At 40.8% G+C, this 14,925-nt stretch overlaps 1 protein-coding gene across 1 annotated transcript in view; it reads left to right on the forward strand.

Annotated features, from left to right (window-relative positions):
- The window catches only part of PACC1 (proton activated chloride channel 1), a 34,936-nt gene that overhangs the window by 18,261 nt on the left and 1,750 nt on the right, over positions 1-14,925 (forward strand). The window contains 5 exon segments of the mRNA XM_072647886.1: positions 1,097-1,306; positions 6,544-6,695; positions 7,969-8,111; positions 10,016-10,160; positions 12,658-12,765. Coding sequence (XP_072503987.1) covers positions 1,097-1,306; positions 6,544-6,695; positions 7,969-8,111; positions 10,016-10,160; positions 12,658-12,765 — 758 coding nt within the window.

A 14,925-nucleotide genomic window follows, 5' to 3' on the forward strand; every position in this document is an offset into this window, starting at 1 on the left:
GATCTTATCGTAATATCATTAGGATGGATTCTGGCTGGTAGAGTTCTGTGCTCTGTGTAATCTCTTTCTATCTGCATTCTTATCAAATTCTTGTTGCTGTTATTTTTAATATAGTCACAGTGTGCAAGTTATTGTTCTAGTTTTGTGTTCTTCAATCCATATCAGAATATTTTCCCACATTTCATTGCATTTTTCACATTTATTATTTTTAAAATAATGTTGATGCCTTAATATGTCATAATTAATTTCCTCTTTTCCCAGTCATTGGTCATATGGGTTGCTTCTAGTTTTTCACCTTTATAAGTAAAGTTATTATATTGATATTTTATAATAAATCATTTATTTGCCTTTAAATGACATGTTCGGGAGATAGACCTGGCAGTAAGACCACTTACTAAAAAAGTATAATCCAGTTTTGTAATTCATTGGATGAGAGCTCTCAAAAAGATGGCAGAATTCACAGTTTCACCAAAAATCTAATAGCATGCCATGATCCCTCCAGTGTTGAATTTTATTGCTCTTAACTATCTTTGCTAATTTGGGGGTATTAGGTGGTGTTGAAGTTTATTTTAATATAAATTATCCTACTTATTAAAAAAATATGAACTGTTTTTCTAGTGATTTCTAGGATCCCTGTATTACAGGTGTATAATATTCAAAAATTCATTAACTATATCATAATTATAAATAGCTTATACACACGGGGGTGGGGAACCTGTGGCCTTCTAGGTCCTTAAGTGCAGCTTTTTGACTGAATCCAAATTATAAAATTATATATAAATATATATACATAATTATATGTAAAATCCAAATTATAAGGTGGTTCTCCACCCCTGGCCTATATTGATGGCTTTTTTAAATCCCAAATGTAGGTCAAAGTTTTAGTCCTTCTGAGGGCTAGTTACCTAGTCATAGACCACCCCCCAATCCTAACCAACCAGCTCATAAATGTCATTTATCATCAGGAGAACCAGAGGAGTGAGTCCAGATGTATCTGTGCAGCCAGTCCCTATAGCTGGGAAGATGATTCGCAATTTGAGTGTCTTTTTCTGTATGTGAAGGATCATCTTGTCATCATTACTTTGTCTTTCTCCAGTCCTAGACACTGAATCTGTCATCAGCAGCATCCGTTTCAGCAAGGCATGCCTCAAGAATGTGTTCTCAGTGCTGCTAATCTTCATTTACCTGCTGCTCATGGCAGTGGCAGTCTTCCTGGTCTACCAGACCATCACGGACTTCCGGGAGAAGCTCAAGCATCCAGTCATGTCTGTCTCCTACAAGGAGGTGGACCGCTATGACGCACCAGGTAAGACTTGCTCCCAACCTTTGTTGTTGCTAGTTTGTGCTTCAGGCCCCAGCTCTCCATCAAAATAGAGTTGAGCTGAAAGATCTTTAAAGCACAAAAATCTGGTATTCAAATTCTGTGGTTTCCCTTACCGAATCCATAAGGTGGGAGCTTAGTATAGCAGAAAGAGTGCTGAACTTGGATTCAAATCTTAGATCCATTTTATTCTTACTAGAATGTATAACTTACTCTGTTAATCCTCTACCCATGTGACTTTGGGCAGGTTACTCTACTTTCTGTGCCCCAGTTTCCTTATTTGTGAAATGAGAGGATTGCACTCTATATGATCTCTAAGGTTCCTTCTAGCACTAAATCCCACTATCCTAGGTGTATCTGAGATGTAGGGATTTGGATTTCTGTGTTGCTCTTTGTTCAAAGTTTAAGCTGGTTCCCTTCTCACAAGAGAAGGTGAAAGAGTTCAAGGTTTGCCTCTTCATATTCTAGACTGGGGGGGATAATGGCAGTGGGGGGTCAAGGATCATCCGATGGCAGAAGGGAAACTTGTATATTGGAGGTGGTGTGGATGGAGGACCACTGTACTCTTTGAACTAAAAACCCATTTGTGACTCCTTGAAGAGGAAACAACTAGCTGTTCGGGAGAGGACATGTTACTGCTTAACTTTTAAGCAATGAAGATTAGAGTAGAATCACAGGTGCTGCCAGGTGAGTAAGGGCAAGAGGAAGAAGAGAGTTATGGTGGTCTATGGCTCTTTGTTCAGAGGTACTCAGGCAGCTCTCTGTTGGTCTGAAGGTAACAGTAATGGTCTGCTGCCTACCTGGATACATGACAAAAATCCTCCCAAGACCTCTCAGAATAGATTACTATTATCTCCTTCTGGGGATTTATAATGGCCAAAATGCTGTGGAAGGAACCTAGAATGCATTGCTGAGGTTACAAAGGCTTGGGTGAGAGAAGGAAAATCAGAGGAGCTCAGCAGGTATTTTCATCAGTGTTCACCACTGAAAGTAAGGGGTTCAAGGAGAAAAAAAATCTGGTTTGGGAAGTAAACAGGCTAAGATGATGATGTTGTGAATGAGGTTTAGATATCTGGACCATGACTTAAAATATAGCTATGACGGGTACAGGGTAACTAGGTGATGCAGTGGATAAAGTACTGGGTCTGAAGTCAAGAAGACTCATCTTCATGAATTCAAATCCAGCCTCAGATATTTACCAGCTATGTGACCCTGGGCAAGTCACTTTTAACTCTGTTTACCTTAATTTCTCATCTATAAAATGAGCTGGAGAAGAAAATGGCAAGCCACTCCACTATCTTTGTCAAGAAAACCCCAAATGGGGTCATGAAGAGTCAGACACAACTGAAACAACTGAAAAACGACCACAAATGATGGGCTACTGAGCAGAGATAAAGAGAATAAATGAGAAATAAACACAAAGTCATGGGGGGAGGGCACTCAAGGCTGGGGAAAACTGGGCACAGCTTCACGTAGGAAGTGATGCTTGAGCTGTGTCTTAAAGGGAGAGAGCTTAGGCAGGGAGGGAAGAAAATCTGGATCTGGGGGAGAGCTCATACAAAGGGACAGAGGTACAAGATAGAGTGCTACATGTTAGGAACAGAGAGAAGGCAACTTGGGTTAGATTGAGGCTGGAAAGATAAATTGGAGCCAGATTGTGAAAAACTTTATAGCCAAAACAGAGGAATTTATGTTTTTATCCTAGAGGCATTAGGGAGAAAACAACAGAGCAGTTGACTTTGAGGCTTGTTTTAACAATCATTTCATCCTCCAAAAGATGGGGGAACAAACAAGGGGAAAATTCCATTGTAGATCTGAGTCTCCTTAACTCATCTCCCCTATACTAGGAGCTTGGACTCTGCTCCCAAAAGCAGACCTGCAAGTGCCTTCTGCCATTTTCATACCGCAGTCACTCCCCACCTCATCACTTTTTCGTGTGTTGTTTCCCTCCTTGGAAAGGTCCTTGAGGACCTTTCTTGTCGTTGTATCTCCAGCCCTTAGTAGAGCTTAATAAATGGTTTATCTACCATCTACTCCAGGGGAAATGGTGCAGGCAGTAGGGCTCAGCCTCTGTGCTGGGCTTGTTGCCTTTGTTTGTCTTGCTTTGCTTGGGAGATAATGTGAGGCAGCATGCTATAAAAATGATGATGGGCTTGGGGTTGGGAGATGTAAATTCACATTCTGCCTTAGATACCTGTTTAACATTGGTAACTTTATTAATTACCCTGAACTTCAATTTCCTCATTTTTGAAATGGGGATAATACTTATACTATCTACCTCACAGGGTTGTTTGTAAGGAAAGTGCTTTGTTAACCTTACAATGTTGCATAAATGTGCGTTACTGCTGTTTGATCACCCTCTCCCTCCCATATCTACCTCTATTTTTTTTTCAAGAATGAATCCTGTTTGAACCAGCAACTGTGTCCTTTCCCACGAAGGGAGTGGACAATACTGTTCCACTCTGGCAGAATGTGGGGAAAAGTCTGTCCCCTCTGGGACTCCTTGGGCTCCCCATGTCTGGCAAGGGTGTAGTGCAATGATGTGCTGGCGCTTTTTTAACAATTTAATTAATTTGTTTTCAGTTTTCAGCAATCATTTCCATAAATCTTAAATTTTCTCCCCCTTCCTCCCCGTTCCCTCCACAAGATGGTATGCAATCTTATATGAGTTCTACACTTATATTCTTATTAAACACATTTTCACATTACTCAAGTCATGTTGCATAGAAGAATTTAAATGAATGGGAGAAACCATGAGAAAAACCAAGTCAAACCAAAACATAATACAAGAGAAAATAGTCTGCTTCCTTCTGCATTCTGATTCCATAGTTCTTTCTCTAGATGTGGATGGCATTTTGCATCAAGAGTCCTTTGGGAATGTTTTGGGTTCTTCCATTGCTGTGAAGGGCTAAGTCTATAAGAAATAGTCCTTGCACACTGTGGCTGTTAACTATGTGTAATTTTCTCTTGATTCTGCTCATTTCACTCAGCATCAGTTCATATAAGTCCTTCCAGGACTCTCTGAAGTCTTCTTGTTCGTCATTTCTTATAGCACAATAATATTCCATTACATTCATATACCACAGCTTGTTCAGCCATTCTCCAACTGATGGGCATTCCCTCGATTTCTAGTTCTTGGCCACCACAAAAAGAGCTGCTAAAAATATTTTTCTGCATGTGGAACCTTTTCCTATTTTTATAATCTCTGTGGGATACAGCCCTAGAAGTGATTGCTGGGTCAAAGGGTATGCACATTTTTGTAGCCCTTTGGGCATGATTCCAAATTGATGTGCTGGAGTTCTTGAGAACTAATTGTTAAATTTCTAGTGTGATTATGTACACCTTGGAAATCAGCAGATGTTACAAACCAGGACTTAACTTATTGTTTTGTTGATTGTCTAGACTTAAGAAAGTGATGGGGAATATGTGAAACTTAATTTTAGATTAAATTTGTGTTGTGCTGCATTTTTTCCCCTGGGAGAGTTGGTTGTTAAACATTTACCAGCACACCTCTGGTGTAGTGTCAAACCGCAGGGCACCACCTTTTCAGGCAGAGTATCTGCACTGACCGCATGGCCGAACAATTTTGGATAACTCTGAGGCTGCTTTTATACAATCCCAGGATCGTGGACATAAAGCTGGAGGGAACGTCTGAGGAGATCTCATCCAGCCTTCTTCTTTTTTGGGGGGTAACAAATACATAGAGTTAAGCAAAGTAAATCCCTAGGTTTGGTCATTTCCAAAGATGTGCGTATTTAGTCTATTAGCTTCCTTTCAGGAGGTGAGTACCATTCTTTATCAGGGTTGATTATCAGAGATCAGAGCTCTTAGGTTGTTCAAAATTGTTCATTTTAACGTTATAGTATCAATCATCCTCCTGGTTCTACTTCCTTCATTCTGCATCACTTTTCCAATTTTATCAGAAACTGTCCTTTTTTTCATTTTGTTGGCACAATAATATTCCATTACATTATCATATGCTAATCTGCCTATTGTCCAGTAGGTAAGCACCCTCTTAAGTTCCACTTTTTGGTTACTACAAAAAAAAGCTACTTTAAATATTTTTGCACATATGGATCCTTTACCTCTTTTTTTGACCTCTTTGAGGCACTGGCCTAGTAGTGATATTGCTGGATCAAAGGGCATGGATGGTTTAGTGACCTTTTGGGTATGGTTCCAAATTGCTCTCCAGAATGAGCAGACCACTCACTCCATGACAGGAGAGGTAATGAACTAAAAATGCAGAGAGATATATATGTGTGTGTGTGTGTGTGTGTGTGTGTGTGTGTGTGTGTGTGTGTGTGTGTGTATTTTTTGCTATATAGGCCTTTAATTTGGAGATTTGTTTTTTTATTTACTCAATGGTGATTTCTGAGAGGGACAATTTTTTTAAATGCTTAAAAAAAACCCAAAATGGATAAACCAATTCACAACTTCACCAATAATACACAAGTGTGCCTGCCTATTTTCCTATAGCCCTTCTGACATTTGCCTTTTTTTCTCTTTGCAGTCTGATGAGTATGAGGTGGAGTCTCAGTGTTTCTTTAATATACATTACTCTAATTATTAATTATTTTGAGCATTTTTTCCACATGGCTATAGAGAGCTTGGGTTTCTTCTCTTGAGAACCTTCTGTTCATATTCTTTGACCCCCATACATTTTACAGATGAAGAAATTTGGGCTCAGGGAGATAATTAGTTAGGTCATAAAGTTAATTAATAAGCATCAAATAGGATTTGAATTTTCTTGGGTCATGAATGGTCTGGTTTGTAAAAACAATCACTGAGTGGAAAGACTGATAGATTTGAAAGTTAAGAGATGTAAGTTTCAATCCTGCCCATAATACTTGCTTACTGTGTGGCTTTGGGGCAAATCATGCACATCTACAAGTTCCAGTTTCCTCATCTGTGAAATGGGCATATTCATATTTGTACACAGATCGCTCTAGCACATTATGGAAAGCACTCTGTAAACCTTAAAGTGTCTTGGAAATGCGAGTTAATAGTACTGATAGGAGTAATAGCAGTATGATGGGAGGTTCTTGAGAGCTAAGAATCCAGGCCCTTCATCGGACCCTGAGTCTTCAAGACAGGGCTGTATTTTGTGAATTCTCACAGGTTGTTTCATTACAGCTGAATGATGGTGGAAAAGTACAAGGTGTCAGACCTGGGACCCTGAGGATTTCTAATGTTTGCTTGTTTCTTTTTTCCTCCCCAATCAGGTATTGCCTTGTACCCTGGACAGGCTCAGTTGTTAAGCTGTAAGCACCACTATGATGTCATCCCCCCTCTGAACAGGCCAGGGCAGCCAGGAGATGTGAACTGTACCACCAAGAGGATTAATTACACGGACCCTTTCTCCAACCAAACCATGGTAACCCTCTTGGGGGCTGGTCCAGGAGCTAACACATCCCGAGAGCTCCAGACCTCACAGGTCCCAATGATGTGGGCTATATCAGCTCCTTTTCCAACCTGGCTCTTAGAGGCCGATTGCTCAGATTGCTTTGGGCGGGTCTCTGTTTTCCTAATAACCTCCTCTGTGAGGGCAGAAAATGGAATAAATGTGACCGTGGCTCCAGCAAGATCCCTTACATTGGATAGGTGAAGTAAAATTTGTTCCAGACCTCACCTAATAGTGACCAGACCACTGGCAAATGACATCTCATGGAACAGTGAAATGGTATAGGTTTTGTCTGAGGACAGGTAGAGAGGGCTTTCCTTGGGAACACAAGGTGCTTTTGCAGGCAACATTCTTCTGCCTCAATGGGGAATTCTTTGAATGTCAGTGTGTGTGATGGAGAGCGCTGGGGGTGAAGTGATGGTGAGGAACAGCAGACATTGTCCCTGACAGAAGAAGGGCTTACAAAGTGGAGGCTGATTTCTGGGATTCTTTTGGGTACGTTTCCCTCTAAGGCATTCATGAACTTTCCCCATTGATTGGATGAGGTAGTAAACGTGGCATCCTAGTCCCTAACCTTGTTCTAGGACAACTCCCTAATGGTATCTTGGGAGATGATACCAAGCCAGGAAATTTTGCCCCTGGAAGCCAAGAGTCTAGCAGCCCTGTCACCATTTCTATGTCTTTAATCAATCTATAAGTATTTATTAAGCACTTACTAAGTGCCAGGTCCTGTTCCTTTTGCTAGGGAGAGAAAAATGAGACTAACCCTACTGTCAAGGAGTTTATGTTCTAATAGGGGAGTCAGTATATACATAACCTCTCTGTCCTCACTGCCTCTGCCCAGATGTAAACTGTCCTTACGACTGGCCTAGACAGCTGGAGGTCTTCCTTCTTCCAGTGCCACTTTCCTACCATTATCGAAGGGGAAATATAAAGATGTAGCCTAATAATTGCTTACATATAGCTCTTTAAGTTTTGTTAAATTCTTTATACAAATTAACTCATTTAATTCTCACAAAAGCGTTCAAAGACAAGAGGAAGGGTGAATGTGATTTCCACATTAGGCAGAGTGAAGAGAAGCCATCAGCTCTCTTCTCACTAGTATGGAAAGGCTTGAATGAAGTAGGATGTGGTGGCCTGAGAAGAACTATCCAAGACCAGAAGAGCTACAATCTTCTTCTTCCCTTTCCCTATGACTTCCCCTGGCCCCCAGTTCTGACTCTATTTCCTCTTTTCTTTGCTGTAGAAATATGCTCTGATTGTCCAGGGACCCCGGGAAGTAAAGAAGAGGGAGCTGGTCTTCCTTCAGTTCCGCCTGAATGAAACCAATGAAGACTTCAGTGCCATTGATTACCTCCTCTTCTCTTCTTTTCAGGAGTTTGTGCAGAGGTAGGGCTGTGCTAGGCTTGAATGGCTAGGCTAGGTTGGATTGGGCTGGGTTGGGTTGGGTTGGGCTGGGCTGGGTTGGGCAGGGCAGGGCAGGGCAGGGCTGGGCTGGGCTGGGCTGACTTGGGTTGGGTTGGGCTGGGTCAGTCTAGACTAGGCATCTCCATAGAGGTTCAGGAGCCTTCAGTGGAATTGCTGGGTTACAAACAGATATGGCAGGAGTAAGAAGGAGTTATCTGGATGAACTGTTTGTCCTCCCTGGCTTCCTTTAGAAACAGAATGCCCCCTTCCTCTACACCAAACCTTTTAAGAAATTTGATCTTGGTAGAGACTGTGATCACAACTGAACCACACTGTTGTGCACAGGTGACAGGGAAATTAGTGAGAGATAGGATGTGGTGTTCTGCCACATGCTAGTGTGAGTAGGATCCCCTTATCCCTAAATAACACTGTCATATCTCTTCAAAACAGATGTGAGAAAAGAGTATGTAGGGGGAAGATAGCTATTTTGTTTTTTTCCTGATTTAAAAAATTTTTTGAACTTAAGTAACTAAAATGAGCACTTCCCTATGTATAATAGAATAGAAAGAGAAGGTTGTCCAAGAAACTGGGGATCTCTGTTGTGCACAACTTATTTTTTTTTTTTGGAGTTCATGTTATTTTCAAAGCTGTCCTTGTCTGTGATTGCTTCTGGTCTCCCTTCTATTTTCTTCAGGGTATTTCAAAGATGTTTCAATGACCCTCCTTTCTTTCCTTTTTTTGGGGTAAGGGTGGGGCAACTCAGTTCCTAGCTTTTCCCCATTTCTCTCCCCTGCCTCAGTTGAGGAAAAAAAAAGAAAACCTTAGTAATAAATATGTATAGTCAAGCACAACAAAATCCCACAACGGCTACATCTGAAAATGTCTCACATTCCACAACCTGAGTCTGTCTCCTTTCTGTCACAAATCAGGTAGCACATTTCATCACTGGTCCCTTGGGATTCTGTGCTATGCAGGTAAAGATGTCCAGCAGGAAGCTGGAGATGTGGGACTAGAGTTTAGGAGAAAAGAGAGGGAGATATGTAGATCTGAGAGTCATCTGGGTAGAGATGATAATTAAACCCTTGGAAGCTAATGAGATCACTGAGAAAGGATATAAAGAAGGGATATTCTGAGACAGTGCTTTGGAGTATACCTACATAGTGGGTAAAACAGATTTAGCCAAAGATTCTGCAAAGGAACAGTGAGACATGTAGAAGACAGGATGATGACAGGTCCTGACATCATGCAGTATGAGGATCAGCTGAAAAAAAAAAAAAAACGGGCATATGTAACCAAGAGAAGAAAAGAGAACACTTGGCAGACTTGAGTGTCATACGGAAAAGAAATTAAATTTATTTTGTTTGGCCCCAGAGGGCTGTATTGAGAGCAGTGGATGGATCTGGCCGAGTCAGATTTAGGCTTAGGATCATGGATTTAATTTGAAGGGAACCTAGAGGACATTTAGTTCAATCCTTTCATTTTTACAGACCACATAGGTAGGAAGAGGATACTAAATGAGATCCTCCAATTCCAAATTCAGCATTCTTTCCACTGTGTTGATGTAAGGAAAAACTTCTTCACAGCTAGAGCTATCCAAAAATGAAACAGGCTGCCTCAGAAGGTAGTGGGTGCTAGAGAAGGAATTTCTTTGGAGTGGATATAGGATGTTGAGTCTAGCTGCTTACATTTTTCTCTCGGGACTGCAGATCAACTAGGAATCACAACCTGGTTTTGCTGCTGAGTGATCCTGGGCTAGTTATGTAACTTCCTTCTCTGGAAGGTAGAAGATGGGGAAATTTGAATGATTGCCAAGATCTTTCCCATTCTTTAATTCTATAAATAAATGTGTCCTTTTCTCCTATCTCACCCTTCCCCTTCCTCCCAAGCCCAGACAAAGTACGCTTCATGCAGGACTGTGAGAGTGCCTATTCCAGCTGGAAATTCTCTGGGGGTTTCCGGACCTGGGTCAAGATGTCACTTGTGAAAACAAAAGAAGAGGATGGACGGGAAGCAGTGGAGTTCCGGCAGGAGGTAGTTGATTCTAGCCTCCCTTCAGCACAGGGAACATGGAAATGATGAGACCCCTCATGGGTGACTGTATACGCCTTTCTCTGCTCATGTCTGAAGCTGAACATTGTTATCATTGGTCATCAAAAACTAGTAATACCTTTGAGTATACTTTGAGATACTGAAGGTCTGAAACCTCTTACAGAGCAAGTCCTTGATGAAGACATAAGAAAATGTGTAGAGGTGGGGAATTATGGGCATAGAATATTCCATATATTGTCAAACTCACTTGATGTATTGGTTCATTTTTCTGAAGTGCTTTTTCCCTTCATTTATTCTTACAAGGAATGGCCTGATATGTGGGGAATTGGGAGAGATTTATCTGCAAATGAAGGTGATGTGAAAGCAGAGGATATTGTTTAAAAAAATTTTAAGTAGATTTTTATTAATGTCTTTAGCTTTTTACATCATCATGGTTTTCCCTAGTATCTTTTCCCTGTACCTCCCAGAAAGCTATCCTATATATCAAAATATCAATTTTTAAAGACAAAACAAAAAGGAAATGAAGAGGGAAAAAATCGGCGTAATGTATCAATGGATTGAAGGTCTGTGTTACACTTCTGGACCTCCCACCTCTATGAGGGGTGGGCTGGAAGTGTCCTCTCATATCTCTTCATTCAAATCATGTTTGAACTTTATAGTTTGGCTACATTCACGTGTGTGTGTGTGTGTGTGTGTGTGTGTGTGTGTGTTAGGGTTCTTTCTAGCTACATTGTTGCCATTGTGTGTATTGGTTTTTTTTTTTTACTCTGCTTACTTTCCTCTGCATCAGTTCATGTCACTGTTTCCATGCTTCTTTCACCACATTCATCATTGCTCACAGCACAATAATATTCTATTAAAGGTGCGGCCCTCTAGGTCCTCAAGTGCGGCCCTTTGACTGAATCTGACCTTCACAGAACAAATCCCCTTCGTAAAAGGACTTGTTCTGTAAAATTTGTCTCAGTCTAAAGGCTGTACCCAAGGACCTAGAGGGCCATATGTGGTCCCCACCCCTGCTCTATTATATTCATTTACCACAATTTACTCAGCCATTCTACTTTATCTCCAGTTCTTTGCTATGACAAAAAAGTGCTGCTGTAAATATTTTATTGTATCTGGGGACTTTCTTCTTCCCATTGCCATTTTTGTCATTCTTGCCAATTTTCAGAGTATGAGGTATTTTCATTTGCATTTCTCTTATTTTTAGTGATTTGGAGCATTCTTTCATATGGTTTTGAATACTTTGTATTTCTTCTTTTGAGCAATATTTGTTCATATCCTTTGATTACTACTTTTCAGGAATGGATGCTAGTCATGTGTGTGTATGTATATACATACACACACATATATACATATAATTTATATATCTTGGATACTGAAATTCTTATCAGAGAGATTTGATATAAATTAAAAAGAAGACAATACGTCAGTAAAACTTTTTAAAAAAATACAGGGATGGAAGGGCTCTACAAAGCAGAGAAAACCAGCAAAGGCTTTTTGAAGGAAATGACACTTAAACTGAGCTTTCAAGGCCACTAAGGGTTCCCAGAAATAGAGGAAAAATATTTATTCCCAGCAGGGGGCATAGCCAAGGCAAAGGTATGGAGGAAGGAGATGGACCATGGTGTGTGAGAGAGCAATTAGGCCAGTTTGGCTGGGATGTAGAAAATATAGAGAGTAATGTAGAATATATAATTATGTAATGTAGAATGAATATAGAGTGAGCAAGCATTCAAGTGCCTACTTTGTGTCAAATACTGTGCCAAGCTTTGGGAAGTAAATTAAAGCATGGAGCAGAGTATAATCAGCTTGGACTAGTAGACTGAAGCCAAATCCTGCAGAGTTTTCAGTGTTAAACAGCGGAACATATTCTGTCTTTGAGTCCGTGAGGAACTAAAGCTCCTTGCATGTAATGTAGTCAGGCCTGTGTCTTAGGTTTTTCATCATAGTTTTGCATTTGTTTTAGTGGGACTAAAAACAGATTAACCAGATGAGCTGGAATTTCTGAGACTTGGTCACAGTTGAGTGACTAGTGATAGGTGTACTTTAGAAATGCAGTTTGTAGCCAGGCGTGGTGCTGGCTCGTAATCTCTGCTTCCAGGGAGACTGTCTCTTGGTCCTGAGCTCAGGAGTGCTAATGTGCAGTGGATACTGGGTGTCTGTCCACGCTTCGGAAGAATCAATGTTGTGAGTTCCCAGGAGTGGCGAAGGAGGGGAAGAAGGAACCACATTTTCTAGGGAGGGGCTCAGGTCAGAAACAGCATGTCAAAGCTTCTCTGCTGTTCCACAGTGGGATCGGATCCATGTCCCAGCACGTGTGGCCTGGGAGAGATAGGGAGAGCCAGCAGGCGCGGATTTTGAATCCTTTCCTTGTACTTTCCTGGGTGTAGTGGTGTGAGGTGAGGTAGGAAGGGAGAAGGGAGGGTCTGAAGGAGGGAAGGTGCACAATGAGTTTGGCTACACTGCCCTCTCTTTCTAGACAAGCGTGGTGAACTACATTGACCAGAGGCCGGAAGCAGAGAAAAGCGTCCAGTTATTCTTTGTGGTCTTCGAGTGGAAAGATCCCTTCATTCAGAAAGTCCAGGATGTGAGTAATTTTTGTGATTGGTGGGTCAGCTCCCTGTGCAGTGTGGGATGCAGCTGCCTTTCCTTGGACAAAGTGTCCTCCTTGGGTGTTTTTATATGCTAACTTCAGCTCACTCCTGTTGGATGTAATTTAGTGAAAAAAAATTCCAAAGTGACTATCGCTATAGGCAGCCGGAGCAGGAAAATACAAATAATTCAGTGGGATGGTCAGGAAGGTAGCAGAAGTCAAACTCTTGTTTAATTAAGAGGTTATGAAAATAAGTGACCCCTCATCAGGGGTGGTATCCTGGCAAAGAGTCTGGGTGAAAGCTTAATGAAAGCTTAACCTTTGGCGGCAAGTAGGTGGTGGGATGGACAGACTGATAAATGTGGAGCCAGGAAGACCCAGTTTTGCCTTATAGCTAGAAGTGTCTTGTACGGCCCTAGGGACACTAGGTGGCGCCATCGTGCACAGAGCACCAGGCCCAGTAAGACTCATCTTCCTGAGTTCAAATTCAGCCTTAGACTTACTAGCTGTGTGACCCTGGGCATGTCATTTAATCTTGTTTGCCTCGTTTCTTCATCGGTAAAATGAGCTGGAGAAGGAAATGGCAAGCCATTCCCGTATTCATGATGGCACACTACCCTTCATAGAGAAGAAATGCTGGTTATCAGATTTGCTCCTAGTGATTTTCATTCATCCTGGTAACCAAATTCTAAGGTTTTGATTCATCCTGTTAATCAGATTTTTAAAAAGTCACTCCAGGCCTCGTTCAGGTGGCTTTAAAATTTAAGCAACAGCGTTGTGAACTGAGACAATTTCTTCCAAATACTAGCTTAAGGGGAAAATGAAAATTTGTTGGATCAAATAAGGTGAGCTATTGATTACACCAAGTATTATCCAAATTAGAAAGCAATTTATTGAAAAGCAATCATATCATTCTCACTAAGCTGTAGTTGTTATTCAGACTAAAATTTGTTTTTACAACTCAGTCTTATTTGTAACAGTAATAGTTGGCTTTACCATTAGGATTTTTAAAAATAAGGTATCCCAAAAGTCTTAATGTAGTTTTAAGCTTTAATAGCTTCATGAGTATAAAATGCTACAAATTTTAAACATCATTCGGAAGTTTATTTGAATTTCTTTTCTACTTTTATGAATTTTGGAATAATTAAATTTTAATGACATGGGATACCCTGACATTTTCTGGATGACACTTTCTTAGCCTTAGACCAGTGGCTTAGTAGAAGAGGTCCTCTCTCTTGGTTACCTCATTCACCTGATATTTTTCTCATGGGGTTACATCAAAACTGTTGTCTATGTGTCCAAAGCTCATTCTCTCAATTTTTTTTTTTTTTTGGCAAGGCAATTGAGGTTAAGTGACTTGCCCAGGGTCACATATAGCTAGTAAATGTCAAGTATCTGAGGCCAGATTTGAACTCAGGTCCCTCTGACCCCAGGGTTGGTGACCCCGTTGGGCCACCTAGCTGCCCTCCTTGATGGTCACAGTTACAAATGCAATCTTTTCAGTCACTGACCAGCAGCTGATGAAAGTTGTCATAAAGTTCAGAAACCAGCCAGAACCACATACAGCATAAGATTGTGGTTAAGCTGAAGTTACTAAAAAACACTAATATCTTAAAACTTTAGCTGATTTACTCATCAAATATTTTAAATTTTTTAAAGTTTATAGCATTTACACTTTTGAAGTTATTTAAACTTTAAATTAAGACTTTTAGGACACCCTGTATAATACAGTTTTCCTCCAAGGGTTTTAAAGTGTTCTTTAAAATGAAGCATTACATTATTGCAGAAAATACGCTAACCACTGAAGCTAGATAAATACCAGTATTCCTCTAAGCTCAAAAATGTTGAGCCTGAGTCATGGCCCAGCTTTATAAAAGATTCTAACCACCCCATGTTGACCTCCTAAGAGAACACCTCCAAGGCAGAGCTGGTTTACAATGGAGTCACTCACTTGTCCTGATGTGGTAGTAGAGGGCTCTCCTTAGGGATTTCATCAGTGGATAAGTTTCACAGGTTCAGCAAAGACCATATGTCGTGGATGTACTCCCAGAGTGAATACAGGCACTTTTGTCTATTTCCCACACTGTATATTAGAATCACCATTGGTGTCACAGACCTCCTTAGATATAGGTTCTGTGTCAAGACAGAGTGGTA

The sequence above is a fragment of the Notamacropus eugenii genome, chromosome 2, assembly GCF_028372415.1.
Source record: "Notamacropus eugenii isolate mMacEug1 chromosome 2, mMacEug1.pri_v2, whole genome shotgun sequence".
Lineage (NCBI taxonomy): Eukaryota > Metazoa > Chordata > Mammalia > Diprotodontia > Macropodidae > Notamacropus > Notamacropus eugenii.